The sequence below is a fragment of the Mirounga leonina genome, unplaced genomic scaffold, assembly GCF_011800145.1.
Source record: "Mirounga leonina isolate KUSES-001 unplaced genomic scaffold, KU_Mleo_1.0 Mir_93, whole genome shotgun sequence".
NCBI lineage: Eukaryota > Metazoa > Chordata > Mammalia > Carnivora > Phocidae > Mirounga > Mirounga leonina.
Genome location: NW_023270854.1, coordinates 23694327 through 23715126, shown reverse-complemented (window position 1 = coordinate 23715126; position 20800 = coordinate 23694327). Strand labels below are relative to the sequence as shown.

General features: G+C 40.0%; 1 protein-coding gene across 4 annotated transcripts in view; it reads right to left on the bottom strand.

The window, feature by feature from the left end:
• Positions 1–281: 281 nt before the first annotated feature.
• The window catches only part of CFAP53 (cilia and flagella associated protein 53), a 33442-nt gene continuing 12923 nt past the window's right edge, over positions 282–20800 (bottom strand). For 2 of the 4 annotated variants that reach the window (XM_034996173.1, XM_034996174.1), the window contains 5 exons: positions 16630–16933; positions 11950–12168; positions 5802–6018; positions 3882–3984; positions 282–1150 (listed from right to left, as the gene is read on the bottom strand). In XM_034996173.1, coding sequence (XP_034852064.1) covers positions 922–1150; positions 3882–3984; positions 5802–6018; positions 11950–12168; positions 16630–16933 — 1072 coding nt within the window. In that variant the 3' untranslated portion in view covers positions 282–921. Of the gene's footprint in view, positions 1151–3881; positions 3985–4018; positions 4072–5801; positions 6019–11949; positions 12169–16629; positions 16934–20800 lie in introns of those variants that run through there. The other 2 variants (XM_034996175.1, XM_034996176.1) reach the window with 2 other exon arrangements.

The window sequence follows — 20800 nt, the reverse complement described above, 5'->3', positions numbered from 1 at the left end:
CAGTCCTTAACTGAGTCTGTTTTTGTCTCCCCAAAGTCTGTTCTCAACACAGCAGCCAGCAACCATCTTACATCTTATGTTGCTCTTCTGCTCAAAATCCTGTAACAGCTTTTCATAGCCAAGTAAAAGCCAGTCTTCACCATGGCTCCAAGGCCTTACATCATTTAGCCCTCACTGCCTTTCTGATTAATCTTCTACCACTCTCTCCTCCCTCACTCCACTCTAGCACAAATGCTATGCCTCAAACGCACTAAGCAGACTTCTGCCCCAGGGCCCTTGCACTGGCTGTTTCCTCTGGCTGGGATCTGCCCAGATAACCATATGGCTGGTTCATTCAAGTATCAGCTGCTCAAAATGATCTTCGAGCACTCTTGCCATTTCCTTCTTATAGCACTTAACACATTGCCTGGTTTCCTCCACCAGGACAGAAGTCCCACAAAAGCAAGGGGTTTGCTCTGTTCTTGCTAAAGTCACATGCAAGGTAAATATCTGTGTAATATTTAAATAGATGGACTAATGAAAGTAGATGTTAGGCCCAGCTCTGCCCTGTTGATACAGTGAATTTTGTATATGAGACAAGGCAATTATGTATATGAGAGAAAGGCAAGAGGAAATAGGCGTTTGAGTGGGTGGGCGGGGAGAAAGTGTAGCTATTAATAAATGAACAAGAAAGGGAAGTGTGGGGGGTAAGTCAGGAAAGTAACTATGTGATATGAAATAAATCATTCAGATTTGTAAGTCTATAAAGTCTAAAAAAAGGCTAAAAGTCTAAAAAGTTTAATTTGAAGGAATAACATTATGTAGAATTATGCAAACTCAGAGAAATAAAGGAAGTTTATCCATGAGTTGAAAGGAACAGACCAGCATACTGTAGTTAAAAACATTAAAAGACTGAGAAAAAATACATTAACATTAATGAAACTATGGTGGAAGTTTATCAAGGTATGCCCTCCGCATGGGATGAATGTTTCGGGGCAGCACCTGATGGAAGGACAGGATCTCCCTGATCTTGTCCTGGCAAATCTTGTTTGCTGCTACCCCTGCTTCAAACTCTCGGTGTTCCTCTGCTTTCTGCGCTTCCCGGGCCTGCTGCTGGTAGGATATTTGCATCTGAAGTTGCTTCCTGTATTCCTGGGCCAAACTGGAGCGCCTAAGGTATTAGAAATGTCAAGTACAAAATTGTAAAAGAAAGCATTTGGATTTATTTAGGGCATTAGAAGTAAAATGTAACTTTTGAAGTCAAATTAAAATTCCCATTAAAATCAGGGTGAGATGGGAAAAAACAGATGGAAAATTCATTAATGTGTTTATTACACAATAATAATTAAGATAAACAGAACAAATATTGATTTTAGGGAGGGAATGCTTCTGGCCCACTCAGAATATTTCCTGCTATCTGGAGTGAGTCCTTGGCCTCTCTCCATCCCCTCTCCCACTCTTCTCCAAGGAATAAGTGACTTTTCTACTGGTCAAACCAGGAACAGGTTAGTCTGCCGGTTTTCCACTCTGCTCTCTGTCAAAGGGCCACAGCCCTGCCGGAGAGACCTGGCACTGCTGGGGTCTGGGTGGGTGTGTGTGTCTCATTCTGTTCAGTATGAACTAGACAATTTCCTCCATACATAAGCCACATTTTAAACATATAAACCACATTTTAAATTTTATAGTGTTTTTTTTTTTTACTGTGGTAAAAAACACATAATGTAAAATTGACCACTTAACGATTTTTAAGTATAGAGTTCAGTAGTGTTCAGGACATTCACATTGTTGTGAATCAGTTCTCCGGGACATTTTCATCTTGAAAATTTGAAACACTACACCCATTAAACAACAGCTCTCTTTCCCCCCTACCCCCAGCCTCTGGCAACCACCATTCTATCTGCTGTGTCTATGAATTTGACTACTCTAGGGATCTCGTATAAGCGAAATCATAGAGTACTCATCTTTTTGTGACTGGCTTATTTCACTTAGCATAATGTCCTCAAGGTTCATGCATGAGTTGGCATTTGACAGGATTTCCTTCCTTTTCAAGGCTAAATAATATTCGTTGTATGTATATATCATATCTGGTTTACCCATTCACGTGTTAATGGACATGTGGATTATTTCCACCTCCTGGCTATTGTGAATAGTGCTGCTATGAACATGGCTGTGTAAATACCTCTTCAATGTCCTGCTTTCAATTATTTTGGATATATACCCAGAAGTGGGATTGCTGGATCACATGGTAGTTCTAGTTTTAATTTTTTGAGGAAACTTCATACTGTTCTCCATAGTGGTCATGCCATTTAAAATCTATAAGCCACATTTTTAAATGTCAGCTTTTATCAGAAAAGAAAGCATGCACATACCTCTGTGGCAGATTCCATTTTCTACAGATGGTCACAGTAGCATCTCCCCTCCCATATGCTCTTCTGCGATGTGAACCTCTATTCCCCTTATCAAGAGGTGGAGCTTCGGTCTCCAGCCTTTGAATCTGGATAGGCCCCGGTGACTATTTTTATGACCAATAGATTATGACAAAGTGATGCTATGCCAGTCCTAGGCGCAGCCCCTAACTGTCTATTGGAACTCTCCCTGTCAGAACCAGCCACCACACTGTGAGAAGCCCCAGCATATGGAGAGGCCCCATAAAGGTGTTCTGGGTGATAACACCAGCTGAGTCCTACACTCAGCACACACTGCCAGCCATATGAGTAGGTATCTTAGGTGTCCAGGGCAGTTGAGCCCTCAGGTAGTGTAGCCCTGGCTAACATCTGACTTGAACCACATGAGGGACCCCAAGGAAGAACCACCCAAGTGAGCCTTGTCACCAGAGAATCATGAGAGATAATCATAACTCACCTTAAGGCACAAATTGCAGGGTATTCTGTTATGCACCAATAGGTAGCTATGATACCTTCCACACATACTTGTTTTTCATCTCTCTCAGTTGATTCAGAAGTTGGGCAGGGAAGCACATTGCTATTTATCAAGTCCCCCTCACATCTCCAACAATAAATTTTTCAAAATGAGAAGGAAAGACCTCCAGAGCAGAGGCAGTAGCAGGAAGTAAGTAGGGTAGACCAGAAATTATTGTTAGTGCCCCCAAACTAACAATAGGCGCAGGTATATAAACCCCACTCTTTCTAGAATGAAAAGAGCTTATTTCTATGTACTGAGTATGTGTAAGTCATGGGACAGAGCCAAGGGATGGGAAAGGGGACCAGCAATTAGAGGAGCCAAGTCGTCTTCCTCCACCACACTGGTCATCTGAATTGGGTATCTTGGTCACCGGTGGGAAAGGAGTGCTATGGTCCAAGAAATGCTGCAAAGAGGCATCTGCCTGTTTCCTCCACCAGAGCCTCGTGGTGGCAATCAGAGGGGCATTGTCAGAGAAGGCAGTGGTAGTTCCCAAAGCACCTAGAACATTTCAGTTTTCCAGCCCAGTGAGGCTACAAAAATTCTTCTGAGGACATTTTGCATGGACTCCTATCCTCAGAAGCCATTTCTGCTACTCCAACTAATCAAGCCACACCGTGTTTCAGGGTTTGTTTCATGGGAAAGAATAGTCTTCTTGTTATTTCATTAGGATTTAATGTTGGAGCCTATTTTTAAAAAATTGTTTCTAACTTACTTTATTTTTTAAGGTATTCGTTCAGCTTGATACCTAATGTCTATAATCACAATGTATACAATAGCAATAAAATTTAATTTTACCAAGATGTTTGCTGCTTATTTTTATATGGAATTTTGTAAAATGACTGGAACTTTTAGGACAAATGTAATACTGATGTAAAAAAAATGTCAATAATGCATGAGTGATGGCATGTTGTCCTCTCTCTACATTAAAAATCTTCCCCGTTTTTAGGCAGTAAACAATAATAAAGAAAACAAAATCATACCTTGCAAAATTCTCCTTCTCTTCACGGTTAAGCTCTTTAAGACCTTCATTTATGCGTTCCTGTTCCATAGCACGCTCTTCCTGTTCTTTTGCCTTTCGTTGCACTTAAGAAAGACAAATGTAATTTTTGGTAAATGGCTTTCTTCAGACAAGACTTGCTGGCATCCCTCTGGGCATCAATGCCATCCTGTCTTTAGAGAGGCAGAGCCTACAATCACTGGGCTGTATCTTAGGTCAATAGGGTAGAAGTAGTCCTCTCCAAAAAGGGAAGAAGAGGGTTTAGGTTCGAATGTGTGTGATCTACACAGATTTTTTTCTTAATCATTTTTCACTGAAAACCTATGATCAGCCTTTTTCAAACCAGGTTACCACTATTAGAACACTTCTTACCTTTCTCTTCTTGAGGACAAACAGTTCTGTTGTCAATTTGTGTTAACAAGAGAGTTTATTTATGACAAAATAAATACTGGAAAAGGCCAGAGTTTATTATATATAAGGTATTTATAAATTAAATTTTAAAAACATAAGCATCCAGTAAGGGTGACAAAATTACAAAGAAAACAGAGTTCACAAAAGAATAAATACAATTGGGAAATACACATCTGAAATGTACATCTTTGGCCCCCAAATCCACTTATAGGAACTTTTCTTAAATAATCATATATAAGCCAAGAAGAACTATATACAGAGATAGTAACCTGTATTCTAAAATAGTAGTAAAAAGATTTAAGACAATCTGAAGGTCCATTAATTGTGTTTAGGTAAAATAAATCATGGTCCATTTTTATAATGGATTTCTAGGCAGCATTATAAATTTTGTAATTGAAGAAAAATGACCGAGAAAAATGTTTATGATAAGTGGCAAAGGCAGGCTGTAAAACAATATATTCAACATAAATCCTAATTTACTATATACATGGTAAAAATACTGGAAGGAAATACACGAAGTTGTGAATAGTAGCTATTCCTGGGTGGTAGAATTATGGTTGATTTTGTTTCTTTGTTTAAAAATGGCCCCAAATACTTAAATTTTCCATGTTGTCTCAATATATTTTAAAACATTTATCATGGGTAAATACAGAAATTTGTTAGCTTATAAGCTTTTTTCTCATTTTCTTACAACTCCACCTAACATGGGCTTAACAATTTTCAATGGCTGTTATAATTCCTGGAGTGGAGAATCAATGAGTTTTCTCTTGCAAAGACAACTAGTGTGAAGTCTAATGGTACCCGAATGATAAACGTGTCCATCTTCTGCCTCTCCAGTTCACTGGGCTGGACATGGGACAGTGGAAATCTGAAGGTGGCAGTTCACCCTCTCAACAAATATTTCCTTTCGTGACCAAGCACTGTTTGGAGCTGAGGGCATACAAAGGTGTGCTAAGACAGGGATGTGAGCAAGCCACAGTGAGAGCCTCAGAAAGAGGATTTATTACCAATAAGGGGACATATTTGAGGAATGAGACATTTGAGCTGGCCTTGAAGGATTGCCTCGATTTCTCAAGATCAAAAGCATCATAAGCAGAGAAAACTACCCAAGTAAAGGTATGAAGGTATGGAGACACCTACAGAAAGAAAAGAGGGACAGGTAAAAGAGAGGAGGGGTGTGTGTGTTGTGCCCTATCTTCTCACTTCCCTTTATAGTCACTAAGGTGCACAGACCATTCAACAGACATACTGTTCCTTTAACCTTGAGAACATCTCCAACATGACTGCAGGAATCTGCTAGGATATAAAACTCTTCATATGTTTATACTCAATGTATTAAATTAGGTAAGTTCTACAAGGCAGGGCTCTTGCCTTAATCCTTTTTACATTCCTCATACCATTTTACATATAATACCTACTTAATAAATACTTTGGTTGCTACTTAAGTTGAATTAAGGCCCAACTATAATATTATTATTATTCATGTCCTTACGTTTCTCCTGAACTTGAAGTTTTCTTGTACACATGACCTCATTCACAAGTTGTCTCCTCGCCTCCTTTTCAAGTCTCAGCTCCTTGTCCTCCTCAGCCAACTTCTTTTCCTTCTCTGCCTCTAATACTCTGTCCAGTTCTTTCTCCTGAGCTCTCTCCTCCTCACGCCGCTGAGCCACATACTGACGATATATCTCCTGTTCTCTTGCCATCTCTTCCTACACAACAGAAGAATCACCTCACGTTGTTAACTTGTAGGTGTGATGATGGTACAGAGGTTAGGTTTTACAACAATCTTTTAGAGCTACAATCCCAATTTTTTAAAACTACATACTGACACATTTATAGATGAAATATTCTCTCTAGGGTTTAGTTCAAAATATTCAAGAGTGGTGGTAGGGAACGGGTGGGACACACATGAAATATAGAATCGCCGTTCGTTGGTGGTTGTTGAAGCTAAGTGAAGGGCATAAGGGCGTTTATTGTGTTATTCTTTGTACCTGTGCTTTATAATACATTTTTTAATAAGTTACTTTGAACACTTTCCCAAAGTGTTTTCCAAAGCAGTTCCCAGATAATTTTCAATTATACAGCTCTATCTGTATATTTATTTTCATTTATGTAGGTTATGAAATTATAACCTGATAAAATAAGTCATTACCACTATGATAGCACTGTTTCTGACTAGAAGCTCGTCACTTGATACTTTGATGATAGACCTTCCCAGCCTTAGCTATACTTTGAAATCACCTGGAAGCTTTAAAAAGTACCAAGGGCTGAATCTCACTCTGAGACTCCAATCTAATGAACAGTGTTTAAGTTCTCCAAGTAATTTTAATGTGCAGCTAAGACTGTCAACTGGGCTTTGCAATGCTGGCATTTTTAACTGGCTTTTCTGTTATTCATGGTATTATACTTGTGCCGTTCCATCCAATCTCTGTCCTGACCTCTTTTGAGAATATCATAGATCTGGGGAAGCCCGACAAGGTCTGAATTGTACCCTCAAAATGACTGGCATTCATAGTCTCATACTTGGGAGTAAATTTAAGAAAAGAAGTGCAAAACTCATACTCTGAAAACTAAGAAACTGAAAAAATAAGTGGAAAGACAACCTACATTCATGGATCAGAAGGCAATACTGTTAAAATGGCAACGTCTACATTTGATCTACAGATTCAAAACAATCCTTGTCAAAATCCCAAATGGTTTCCATGGAGAAATCGACAAGCTGATTCTAAATTCATATGGAAATGCAAGAGAGCCAGAAAAGCCAAAGCAATTTGAAAAAGAACAAAGTTGGAGGATTCACATTTCTTGATTTCAAATTTACTGCAGAGCTACAGTGATCAAGCCATATAGATACATGCTACTGGCATAAGGATGGACACATAGATTAATGGAATAGAACTGAGAGTCTAAAGATAAACCCTCAAATTCACCGTCAATTGATTTTGAATAGTGTACCAAGACAATCGTATAGGGGAAGAAAAGTCTCTTCAACAAATGGTGCTGGGACAACTGATATCTACATGCCAAAGAATGAAGTTGGACCTCTACCTCATACCATACACAAAATTTAACTCAAAATGGATCAAAGGCCTAAATGTGAGAACTAAACCTATAAAACTCTAAGAAGAAGACACAGGACCACCATCTTCTTGACCTTGGGGTAGGAACACATTTTTAGATATAACACTAAAGGCACAAGCAACAAAACAAACTATAGATAAATTGGACTTCATCAAAATTAAAACTTTTACACTTCAAGGGATACCATCAAGAAAGTGAAAAGACAACCCACAAGATGAAAAATATATATTTTTTTCAAATATAAAATACAAAATATAAAAGACAACCCACAATTTATGTGTAAGGGACTTGTATCTAGAACACATAAAGCACTATTACAACTCAATAATAAAGACAGTCCAATTAAAAATTGGGGAAATGATTGGAATAGATTTCTTGAAATTTCAAATAGGTTCAAATAGATTTCTCCAAGGAAGATATATAAATGGTCAATAAGCACAGAAAAAGAAGCTCAACACTCTTTTTTTTTTAAAGATTTTATTTATTTATTTGAGAGAGAGAATGAGATAGAGAGAGCATGAGAGGGGGGAGGGGCAGAGGGAGAAGCAGACTCCCCACTGAGCAGGGAGCCCGATGCGGGACTCGATCCCAGGACTCCGGGATCATGACCTGAGCCGAAGGCAGTCGCTTAACCAACTGAGCCACCCAGGCGCCCGATATAACACTCTTGAAATGACAAAATTATGCAAATGGAGAATAGGTAAGTGGTTGCCAAGGGTTAAGAAGGGGGTGAGGACAAAAGGGAAGTGGATATGGCCATAAAAGGGAAACATGAAGAATCCTTGTGATGGGAATGTTCTGTATCTTGACAGTTCAATGTCAATATCCTGGATGTGATATTATACTATAGTTTTGCAAGACATCATAGAGAAAAACTGAATAAAGGGTCCACAGCATCTCTTTGTATTATTTCTTTCAACTGCATGTGAATCTACAATTATCCCAAAATAAAAAGCTTAATTAAAAAAAATAGTAGCAGACTCCTGGTTTCTAGTCCGGTATATAAGGAGCTTAGAAGCTGCCACTCTGGCATCCTGAAAACAAGCAAAAAGCTAGCAAACTTACTAAATCAACAATCTCAGGGGCGCCTGGGTGGCACAGTCAGTTAAGCATCTTGGTTTCAGTTCAGGTCGTGATCTCAGGGTTGTGAGATTAAGACTTATGTTAGGCTCAGTGCTCAGCACGCTCTCTCTCTCTCAATCTCTCTCTCAGAAATAAATAAATCTTAAAAAGAAATCAACAATCGGGACACCTGGGTGGCTCAGTTGGTTAAGCGGCTGCCTTCGGCTCAGGTCATGATCCCAGGGTCCTGGGATCGAGTCCTGCATCGGGCTCCCTGCTCAGCAGGAAGCCTGCTTCTCCCTCTGCCTGCCGCTCCCCGTGCTTGTGCTCTCTAATGCTCTCTGTGACAAATAAATAAATAAAATCTTAAAAAAAAAAAAAAAAAAGAAATCAATAGTCTTAGATCCATAAGAGAAGTGAGGTCTCCGGATTGGAGAGACAGACAAGTAAATATAGACAATCAGAACTTACCATAGTGGAAATCCATGAGCAGAAATTTCTATGGGAACCAGTGCTGAGGTAGGAAAACCTGTTAACTGATGAATTGCTAGAGGCTCAGTGTAGATGCCTCTAAGAGTTAAAAACTCTAAAGGGACCCAGCATTGAAGGGTGGGGGAGACCACACTTTTGTGAGTTTTACCCCCTGAAGCTCTATCAGGTTCGCACAGTGAGTATCAGAGAAAAAGCCTTTCACGCTTCCGGAGCAGGAGAAGAAATGGAATCATTTTGAAATACACCAGAGCATTCTATTCTTAGGTTTGCTCTCAGGAGAAACTATTTAACTAGAGCCTAACCTGCTGGGGTTTTATCTGAGCCTAACTGACCTGGAAGAAGGTAAATACTCAACTCCAGGACCCCTGTAGCCTTCCATGTGGGAAAAGGGGAACACCATAATCAAGGATTCCAATGACAAGGGAGCATCCAGACCCAAAGGCACCAGCTCTAAAGATAGAGGGAGGACCCCTTCCTCTGCTTGCTTGGATTTTTATGGCTTGATGCTGACGTCACCCTTCTATTGTAGTTATTACAGCAAAGGTTCAAAGCCAGTGGAACACACTAGACGAGGCCTGATCCTTCTCTGTAACATTGGTATGGTCCAATGGGTCTATCACATCTCTGAACATAGCAACACAGATGACCCAGATTTCATCTCCAGTCTTGAAGAGGCCCCAATTGTCCCTAAATCCAGATAATTCTTCTTACAGGGAAATCCCCTCCCAAATTAACAGAGCCATGTGCCTCCACTTTGTGGGGACCTCCCATACTATTCAGGAGGCACTGGAAGGAGTAAACTTAATGGCACCTCATGAAAGAGACACTTAACTAGACTCCCAGATTTTATAATACCAAGGCAGCCTGCAAACCCAAGGCCAGCCTTCAGGTGCCAAGCCCTGCAACCCACCTTTCAGAGCAACATTCCTGGAACCTCCTGGTCCTGGAGCTCCTATGCCAAATCTGTCAGGAAGCAATGTCTGAGACATTTCAAATAGCAGGGGGCCTTGTACTGGCAGCTCCACCAACTGGGGGTGCCCAATAATATATTGGGACAACCCGAGGTAAGCTCCTCTGTTTAAAACAAGTGATTACCTCACTACAGAGCCCAATCCTAATGTCTCAGAGGCCTTCAGAGAGTCCCAAGGCTCGCTCTCTCTCCCAAACAACTTCCCTGATCTGCAGGCTTGGCAGTGGCCCAGAGAATTACCCTAGGGATTTGGCAGACCCTCAGAGCTTGTCCCACCCGCACAACTGTCCATTTACAACTCCGGTGGCCCACTAGGTCAAAGGCAACCACCAGACGTTCCTGGCTCTATTAGACACAGAAGCCCAAGTCACAGTGATTCTAAACTCAGTCGTGGACACCACGCATTCCTTTGCAAGGGGCACCCCTGCCAACCCAGCGGAGCTCACTGAGATCTGCTCAACTAGCAGTAGGGCCCATACTTGTGGTCCCACCCTGAGCCAGGCCTCTAGGATGTACAGTTGACTCTGAACAATGTGGAAATGCACAATGGTATATAGCCACTTTGGAAGACAATTTGGCGGTTTCTTAGAAAACTAAATATACTCGGGTGCCTTCAGCTCAGGTCATGATCCCAGGGTCCTGGGATCGAGTCCCACATCGGGCTCCCTGCTTGGCGGGAAGCCTGCTTCTCCCTCTCCCACTCCCCTTGCTTGTGTTCCCTCTCTCGCTGTGTCTCTCTCTGTCAAATAAATAAATAAAATCTTTAAAAAAAAAAAAGAAAACTAAATATACTCTTACCATATGATCCAGCAACTACACTCCTTGGTATTTACCTAAATGATTTGAAAACGTACAGCCACACAAAAGCCTGCATACAAATGTGTACAGCAGCTCTAGTCATAATCACTAAAACTGGAAATAACCCAGGATATCCTTCAGTAGGTGACTGGATAGCCTGTGGTCCATCCACACAATGGAATGTTGTTCAGAGCGAAAAGGGAATGAGCTGTAGAGCCAGGGAAAGGCATGGAGGAAACTTAAATGCACAGTACTTGGTGAAGTAAGTGAATCTAAAAAGGCATCATACTGTATGATTCCAAATTTATTACATCCTATAAAAGGTGAAACTGGAGACAGTAAAAAGATGAGTGGTTTCTAAGGGTTTGGAGTCAGGGGAGAGGAATGAACAGGGGGAGCACAGAGGATTTTAGGCTAGTGAAATTACTCTGTTGATACTTTCATGGTGGCTACATGTCATCTTACATTTGTTCAAACCCACAGAATGTACAACACCAAGAGTAAACCTTCATATAAACTATGCACAATGACTTGTCGATGTAGGTTCATCAATGGCAACAAACATCCCACTCTGCTTGGGGGATGTTGGTAGTGGGGAAGGCTATGTCATATGTAGAGGCAAGGGGTACATGGGAAATCTCTGTATCTTCCGCTCAATTTTGCTCTGAGCCTAGAACTGCTCTAAAAAATAAAGTTTATTTTTAAAAAGGAACAAAAAAAATAGTACCTACAGGAAAAGCACAACACCCTCAAGAGTTCAATACAAATTTCAAAAGAACAGACAACTGAATACATACTGTAATGTTTTTTGCTACTCTCTGCCTGACAAAACTTTACATATTTTTCAAGGTCCAACTCAAATACCACTTTCTCAGTATGTCTTCCCCAGCTTCTCAGCATACTTAGTCACTCACTTCCTTCACTCCCATCCTGCTATCACAGTGCCAACTCCATGTTATAGCAGTGTTCCAAATTCAGTGGGCATCAGAATCCCCTGGGGGAGCTTGTTAAAACAGATTTCTTGCCCCTGCCTATTTGAATTTGGAGACTCTGATTCTGGAGGCTATGAATTTCTATTGCTAACATCCTCCCAGATGATGCTGATGCTGCTGGTTCGTGGACCACACTTAAGAGTAGCACAGTATGGTTCATTCTACATCTGGCTGGCTCCTGTAAGACTGAAAGCTAAGCAAGCTACCTCATCCAGCACATAGTAGGCACTGAATAAACATCTTACTCTTTTTTGCTTCTTTTTATCAGCCTCTTCCTCTAAGTCGTGAAGAGCCCTTTGCACGAGCTTCATGTTCAAGTCCTGCTCTTCTCTGTATTTCTGCTGAGTATGTTCTATCTTCTCTTGGAGGGCTTTTTGCAAAGCAGCTCTAATTTCCTGTTTTGTCTTCCGTTTCTTTAGCTTATCCTGTTCGTTCTCAAGTTTCACCTGTGCTTTGTTATTTTCCTAAGGTAAAACAATAATGAAGATTATGCATCAGTATAGCTGTACAAAACAAATAAGGTAATGCATTTCACTTAAGAGATTGAGAATCAAGGGTTTCTTGGAGATACACACACCTGAATTTAGAGGGACTGTAAGATAGAAAACTTGTGGGATGGGTTAGCCCGGTGATGGGTATTAAAGAGGGCACGTTCTGCATGGAGAACTGGGTGTTATACGCAAACAATGAATCATGGAACACTACATCAAAAACTAATGATGTAATGTATGGCGATTAACATAACATGATAATAAAAAAAATGGCTATGTCAAAAAAAAAGATAGAAAACTTGCTTTTCATTGCTGAGTCAGCAATAACACTTTGTGCTGTGAATGATTATGAAATAATAAATGGTTGTGGAGTTCAAAATGCAGAAAAGAATAGAGAGAAATCACTTTTAATCTTAGTACCCACCACCCACTACCACACTCAACACTTCAGTGTATTGGCTTTCTAGACTTTACTCTTCTCTGTACACCTGCAACATCTAGATATGGACACATTATTATGCAGCAGTAGGAGTCCCAAACTGGAAAGGTACCATCAGATGCATATACAAAATTAAATTGTATGCATTTTGTTCTTTAAAAGTAGTACTTTTTCCCCATTCCTCTCATTTCTTATCTTTCTGGCCCTCTGGGCTGGCTTAATTGCCTGGCCAACCAAGCAGTTTTAACTAGGGCACCAATGTTGTTGGGCATTGTGGGTTTGCTAGAAAATCTGGGTATGGTATAAACTGCAGCACTAGTCCTCCTGCCAGAGGCAGCTGAGCAGTCCTGGAGGGATAAGTACTTGCCCAGCTGGGACAAGAGATGACGTGGCAATAGTGAGGATGGTATACAATTCCCAACGTGATTTAACCAAGACTCACAACATCCACAATCACCATGATCACTGGTTTGTGAGAAGACAGTTATATGCTAGACTTTCCTATTAATGTCATGAATAGTAAACCCTGAATTGTAAGGGTCAAAAGAAAATGTGAAAATCCTCTGCCACATCTAATGAAAAGCAATGGCTATCAAAAATGAAAGCCAGTAGAATAGCAGGCCACATTTTTTTAAAAGTAAGTCTGACTACACCAGGACGAAGCAATCAGCCAAATCCCCACTATGAGACCTGGGGGAGATGGGACCGGACAGGCGAGAAGTGTTCAAGATTAAAAGACCTGAAAGCAGTTCATCAAGTCTTGGTTTCTCCTGGGTAGTTCTGATTGTGCCCCTGTTGTGCTGATGTAATGAATTTATTGCATCCCTTTCGACCTCAATTTTGCCCTGGTTTGAATAAGAAAGAGTCCTTCTTTCTGAAGGGACTCTAAGAACCATGTTTGGATTCTGATTTAAATATCAAGTAATTCAGACAATGATGGAAATTTGATGTTGATTTAAGGTGATAAAAAGGAGGGCGCCTGCGTGGCTCAGTTGGTTAAGCGATTGCCTTTGGCTCAGGTCATGATCCTGGAGTCCCGGGATCGAGTCCCGCATCGGGCTCTCTGCTGGGCAGGGAGTCTGCTTCTCCCTCTGCCCCTCCCCCTCTCATGCTCTCTCTCTCTCTCTCTCTCTCTCTCTCTCATTCTCTCTCTCAAATAAATAAATAAAATCTTTAAAAAAAAAAAAAAAGGAATCACAGTTACTTTTTTTAGGTCTGATATTGGCATGTGTAAGAAAATGTCCTTAATCGTGTCATTGAGACGCATATTTGACATGTATTTAAGGGGGAAATGACATGTCTGGGATTGTTATTTTAAAACATAAAAATGGAGTGGGGTTGGGGGAGGTAGAGGAAACCAATATGGCAAAATTACATAGCTGCTGAAACAGGGAGAGGGGTAGACAGGGGTCCACTGTACTCTTGACTCTGTGCATTTGAAAATGTTCATAATAAAACATTTAAAAAGGGTGGAATTTATATAACATTCTCAAAATCACAAAATAATAATGATAAAGAATATATCAATGCTGTCAGGAGTTAGGGTGGAGGGAGGTTATAACTCTAAAGGAGTAGCTTTAAAGGAGTTTCTTTGGATGATGGAACAGTCCTGCATCCTGATTTTGGTAGTGGTTACAAAAATCTATACATGTGATAAAATTTCACAGAACTACACCCCTTCCCCCCAGGACTACACGTAAAAACTGGTGAAATCCAAAGATTTTACTATATTTAAATAAAGAATGACTTTAATTGAAGGTATTACACCAATGTTAATTTCCTGGTTTGTTTTGTTTTCAAATGCAACTTATTTTTGCATGTTTATTTTGTATCCTGCAACTTTACTGAATTTGTTAATTAGATTGAACAGTTTTTGGGTAGTCTTTAGAATTTTTGCTGTATAAAACATTATCATCTGCCAATAGAGGCAATTTTACTTCTTCCTTTCCAATTCTGAATGACTTTTGTTCTCTTTCTTACCTAAGTGCTCTGTTTAGTAGGACTTCTAGTACTATGTTGCCCAGAGTATAACAGTGGGTAACCCCTGCTGGGTTTTTTCCTGTTTTTAGAGAAAAAGCTTAAAACCTTTCACCACTGAGTGTGATGTTAGCTATGGGCTTGTCATATATAGTTGTAATTATGTTGAGATACCTCCTTCCATACCTCATTCATTGATAATTTTTAACATGATCGGATACTGAATTTTTTCAAATGTTTTTCTGCATCTATTAAGATAATCATACAATTTTTGTTAATTTCCTGGTATTTATAGTTATATATACAAATACATAAATACAAATACAAATATAAATACATACATATATAATGTTTGGTTACATAAGGGTATATACAGGACCTCAACTATTTTTGCTCTTCTTGTGAGTCTAAAATTGTTTCCAAAAAAATGTTTTTGAAAGGAAGGTAGAAATAGAGCTAAGCATGGTATAATGAAAAATAAATATTTGGTCTGTATCTCTGTGTCCTGGTACATAGCTTCTAAAGCCCTTGTGATCTCTCAAGTGGTAAGACTATCTTTTGTACCCTCATGTTATGACTGGTGGCTGGAGCCCCTACATAACTTCAGGGTGGGGCTGGTAACCAGAAAGACCAAACCATATGATTAGAGGTTTGAAACTTTCAGTTCTGGATATCCCTCTACCTCCAGAGAAGAGAGAGGGGCCAGAAATTGAGTTCAGTCACCAATGGTCAATGATTTAATTAATCATGCCTACATAATTAAACCTCCATTAAAATGCCAAATGATAGGGCTGGTGAACACATGGAGATTGGGAACATGGTATGCTCAGAGGGTGTGCAAGCCGTCTGTACTGCCCCCCATACCTTGCCCTATGCATCTCTTCCATTTGCCTGTTTCACAGGCAATAAACCAGTGATATAGCAAGTAAAGCACTTTCTTGAATTGTATGAATTATTTTAGTGATTTATCAAACTTAGGGGGAGTTATGAGAACCTCTGACTTTGTAGCCAAGTCAGACCGAAGTGTGGGTAACCTGGGGACCCACCACTTGTGACTGGCCTCTGGAGTAAGAGCAGTCTTCTGGGACTGAGCCCTTAAACCTGTGGAGTCTAATGCTATCGCTGGTAGCTAGTGTCAGAATTCAATCAAATTGTAGGTCACCTAGTTGGTGGCGTCCATAGAGAATTAGAGAATTGTTTGGTGTTCTCACACCCACACATTTGGTGTCAGAAGGACTGTGAGTAAAAATGACTCACTAGGTATCTTAGAACAGAAGTAATTGGGGGGCCACCATTTCAATTTTCTTAGAGAAGCTAAAATATTTAGACATCTTCCACTAAACTCTCCAAGAGAAAACAGTCTCAAACCCAGGAAGGTTTTTAGCGCTCTGAAATATCTTACCTTTGGCACTTCTTATGGTTCTAAGTTTCAATACTTGGGATTTCCCAGGAAAATATATTTTTTTTCTTAAATTTGGTGGTATTAAAGTATCAGTTGCTGGAAGCTTTATATACATATAAAATTGCTACTTTTTTTAGTGCTTTCATACATTTCCAGTGACAGTTCTAATTTCTCTGTAGTAGGGGCAACGACCTTGTTGGAACGAAATGATTGAAGTTGGTGCCTGGGGTGCAGAGGCCACTGTAGCTGTTGTAGAGCACTGACATAGGATTTGGAAACTGTCAGTTACCCATATCAAAGAATAGGGGGATGTTGCCAAATTGCCACCAGCCCTCCATGGTCTAGCCATGATTATCACGTTTCATCCTCACAACAAAGACAAGTGCCTTTTGCCTCATTTTTTAGATAAAGAGATCAAGTCACAGTAGTGAAGTAATTTGCCCTATGCAATGGGATGGCACTGTTGACTGGGCCTTGGACTCCAAGGCTCTAACCATGGTCTGCTGCCCTGTGAACTAGCCAGGCCATGAGGCAAAGGGCATGGCAGCAGGCCTGCAAACTATGTACTATACCCACAGAGTGGATCAACCCGCGACAAGCATCGTAAAAGGCCCACCACAAAGCGTGCCTCCTCTTCCTTCAGCTGCTGCTCAGCCTGCCTTTGCACTTTGATGCCGGTGATCTGGGCATTCAGCCCCAGGCGTGTGTTCTCCACCAGCTCTTTCTGCCTCCTCGCCTCTTCAGCTTCTCGCTTTTCCTTGGCTAATCGGTCTTTCTCCCAGAGCTTTGAGAACATCTGCTCTTCCACCAGTTTCTGCCTTTTCAGCTCCTCATTGAAAGCTATCTGTGCTTTTCGCTCCTCCCACACCTTCTTCTGATGGATACAAAACAATTCAGCACGGAGCTCCTCACAGCGTTCTCTGAAAGGAGAATTTATTTTTAAAAGGCAAAACCCAGCCTTTCATGAAACACTGCTCTATTCAGGCACACATCTGCACAGACACTGAAGTATGAAAAGTAAAAGACCTGGAGGTAAACCACCAGAGCCGAGAAGACATGTGAGGGGCAGCGGGGAGACAGGCATCATGATGTCACAGGCAAAGCACAGGCACTGGCGTCCGGCCAAGCAGACTTTGAAACCGCGATCTGACATTTCTGTGTGACCTTGGAGCACAAACTCGACCTATCTGAGCCTGTCTCTTTATCTGTAAAACAACTCTCTTTCAAGGTTCTGGTAAGGATCAGAGAAAATGGATGAAAATATCTGGTAGTGAATAGAAGCTAAATAAATGGTAACTATTATTATTACCATAGAGGAAATAGAAGAAGCATGGGTCCCTGCAATATTACAAGTAGATTAAGGCTTTGGTAGGAAGAGGCCCTGCATGCCAAGGAAAGAGTTAAGGGTCAGCATATCATGAAGCTGCCCCAATGCCCCTAATTCCTGGTGGGACACATGTCACTGAAAGGGTTTCTGCCAGAGCTGGGAAAATAGCCCAAATGCTACCTTTTCATATCTAGACTTATGTCACCATTCCAGAAGAAATGCTCTTTCAGTAAGTGTTTAGACTTCATCTTTTCTCTCAGTCTTAGTAATTTAAATTTCCTCAAAAGTTCTTCCTGGAGCCTGTTTTTAATTTAAGGGCTATGATATTCAATACTGTCTACATTTTAGATTTACTTAGGGGTATCTTTAAAATCCTATTCTCCACTCCTTCCCTCTGCTACTCCCAGACCAGACTAGTTAAATCAGAATATCTGGGGGCAGGACCCAGGTACCTGTATTTTTTCAGACAGCCTCAGAAACTTCTGGCACATAGTCAAGTTTGAGAACCTCTGATTCAAGGTAATGTTTATAAACATTAAGTCTTCCTGGTTTCATCAAGTTTAGCACCAAGAAGCTGAAATTTGAGAATGGGCTCAATAAAGAACTTCAAAGAACTTTAGTTGCTAAGGCTGAAAGAAAGGTTGATGTCTAAAATTACAAGTGTGGTCAATACCACAGAAACTGACATTTATCAAATACAGTTGAGTATTGTTCAATATTTGATGAGGACTAGTCTCATTTTCCTAAATAAAGGGGAATCTCTGTGAGGGCTCGGACTTAGGAACATATTTCAGGAATATATTCCCCATACTACCTACCCAATGTCCATTAAATAATTGTTGGTTAAATTGATATACAGTCATGCTTATTAGCAAAATAATGATAACTGGCAGTTATCTATATTCTGTGGAAATCTCAAAAAGATTACAGAAGCTGAAATTGCTAGGTTACCAAAAAAAAAAAATTTTAACATTGAAAAATGAATTCATCAGTGAAATTCTATCAGAATTGGCCATGACAACTAATTAAAGTCCTTCCCAATCCTATGACTTATACTCCAGAAAAGTTATTCAATCAATGAAAATCTGAAGCCTAAGAATAACAACAAATATGGTTTATGATATTTAAAAAAAAAAAGCTTTCTAATTACAAAACTAATACATGCAGAAAAACTGGAAAATATAGAAAAGTATGAAGACACTAAAAATACGCTTAATCCCTCTCCCCAGAGATAATTGCTTTTAGCATGTTATTGTATTTCTTTCCAGTCTTGTGTGTGTGTGCATTTTTACTAGAATTGGGGTTGTTTTGTAGATCTATATACCTATACTGGTATCTCCTTATATTTTAATTTTTCCACCTAACATGATTTGGGGAATGTTTCTTCAAGGAATCCTCTTAAAATACCTGACCTCACAACTTTATTATAGTTTATTAAGCTATGGAATAGAGTCTACAACCTATAAATATATCAATTTATTTAAATATTTCCTTGTTTGATGAACGTATAGGTTACTTCTGACTTTTACTATAATGTTGCAATGAATATTTATAAATGTAGCTCTTTCTGCTTACCTCTGATGATTTCCTTAAGGTAATTCCTTTCCTTAATATAAAATTAGAGTACAAAAGTGTTGCAAGGCACCTGATGATGCATGTTGCTGAGAAAGCCTGAATTAACACTGTATGAAGATGCCCATATCAAGTATTTCTTTAGATCAGTAGATCTTCAAACTTTGATTAAGTATCCTTTTTCAGTAAAAAAAATTCTAAGCACCCACAAACAGGTAGGATTATTATTTATAAATTGTATGCAATTATTACTATATTACTATATCACATAAATTATTAAATATAGCAAAAATAAAAACCAAAGACAGATGGGATTTAAAAAAATATATCAAATATTTCCTCCCTACATCCTAATGATTCACCTATTCACTTAAAACTTGAGAACACTTGATTCAGGGAAGCTCACTTTTATCTACAGATAAAAGTGTGTCTATCTATTTTCATTATAATAATCATTGATAAGAGGAAAACGTTTTGTTTGTGAGTGTTTTACATGGTACTTTCACAGTAAAATCTTATTTTATCCTCACGTGTGTCTTATAACTTAGATGGAACAGAAAGTACTATCCCCATTTTAGAGTTACACCAATTGAAACTCAGGGAACCTTAGTGTCTTCCCAAGCCACATAGCCAATAGTTGTAGTATTATTAGCAACAGTTATTGAGTGCTTATTATTTGTCAGGTGCTGTTCTAAGCACTTGACACATATGAACTCTTGTGATCTTCATAACAACCAATGTTGCAACATCACTCCAAGTTCATTCTTCTTCTTATTATCCCCAGTTTAGATAAAACGGAAGCACAGAGCAGTTAAGCATCATGGGTAAGTTCATACATTTCATATGTGCTAGAGCTGGGACTGAAGGCCTGGTAGTCTGGCCCTGGAATTTGGGTTCTTTGGTACTTTGTTCTATCACTTCTCTCAGTAATTAACAAAGGCAAGACAATCCTCAAGTGTTCTGACAACACATCCTAGGGTATTCATCTAATAAAAACACCCCAAAAGAAAACAAAGCCAAAAACTGCCTACCTTAATCTGGGATCCAATCACTAAGTGTATATAAATATAGAACACTTAAACACAAATTTCATGGGACGCCTGGGTAGCTCAGTCGGTTAAGTGGCTGCCTTCGGCTCAGGTCATGATCCCAGGGTCCTGGGATGGAGCCCCACATCGGGCTCCTTGCTCAGCAGGGAGCCTGCTTCTCGCTCTGCCTGCCGCTCCCCCTGCTTGTGCACTCTCTCTCTCTGACAAATAAATAAAATCTTAAAAAAAAAACAAATTTCATGATGTATCAAAAGCATCATCCATAAAAGAAATGTTGATAAAATGGATTTCATCAAACTTAAAACTTTCTGTGAAAGACCCTGTTAAGAGGATTAAAAAAAAAAAAACACAACTACAGACTAAGAAGAAAGATGTTTCCAAACCACACAGCCTGCACAAAGGACTCATATCTAGAATATGAGGCGCCTGGGTGGCTCAGTCGGTTAAGCGGCTGCCTTCAGCTCAGGTCATGATCCCAGGGTCCTGGGATTGAGCCCTGCATCCGGCTCCCTGCTCGGTGGGAAGCCTGCTTCTCCCTCTCCCTCTGCCTGCCACTTCTCCTGCTTGTACTCTCTCTCTCTCTGTCAAATAAATAAATAAAATATTTTTTTAAAATAGAATATATAAAGAACTCTAAAAACTTAATAGCTAATCCAATTAGAAAATGGGCAAAAGAGGGGCGCCTGGGTGGCTCAGTCGTTAAGCATCTGCCTTCAGCTCAGGTCATGATCCCAGGGTCCTGGGATCGAGCCCCACATCGGGCTCCCTGCTCAGCGGGAAGCCTGCTTCTCCCTCTCCCACTCCCCCTGCTTGTGTTCCCTCTCTCACTGTAAGTAAGT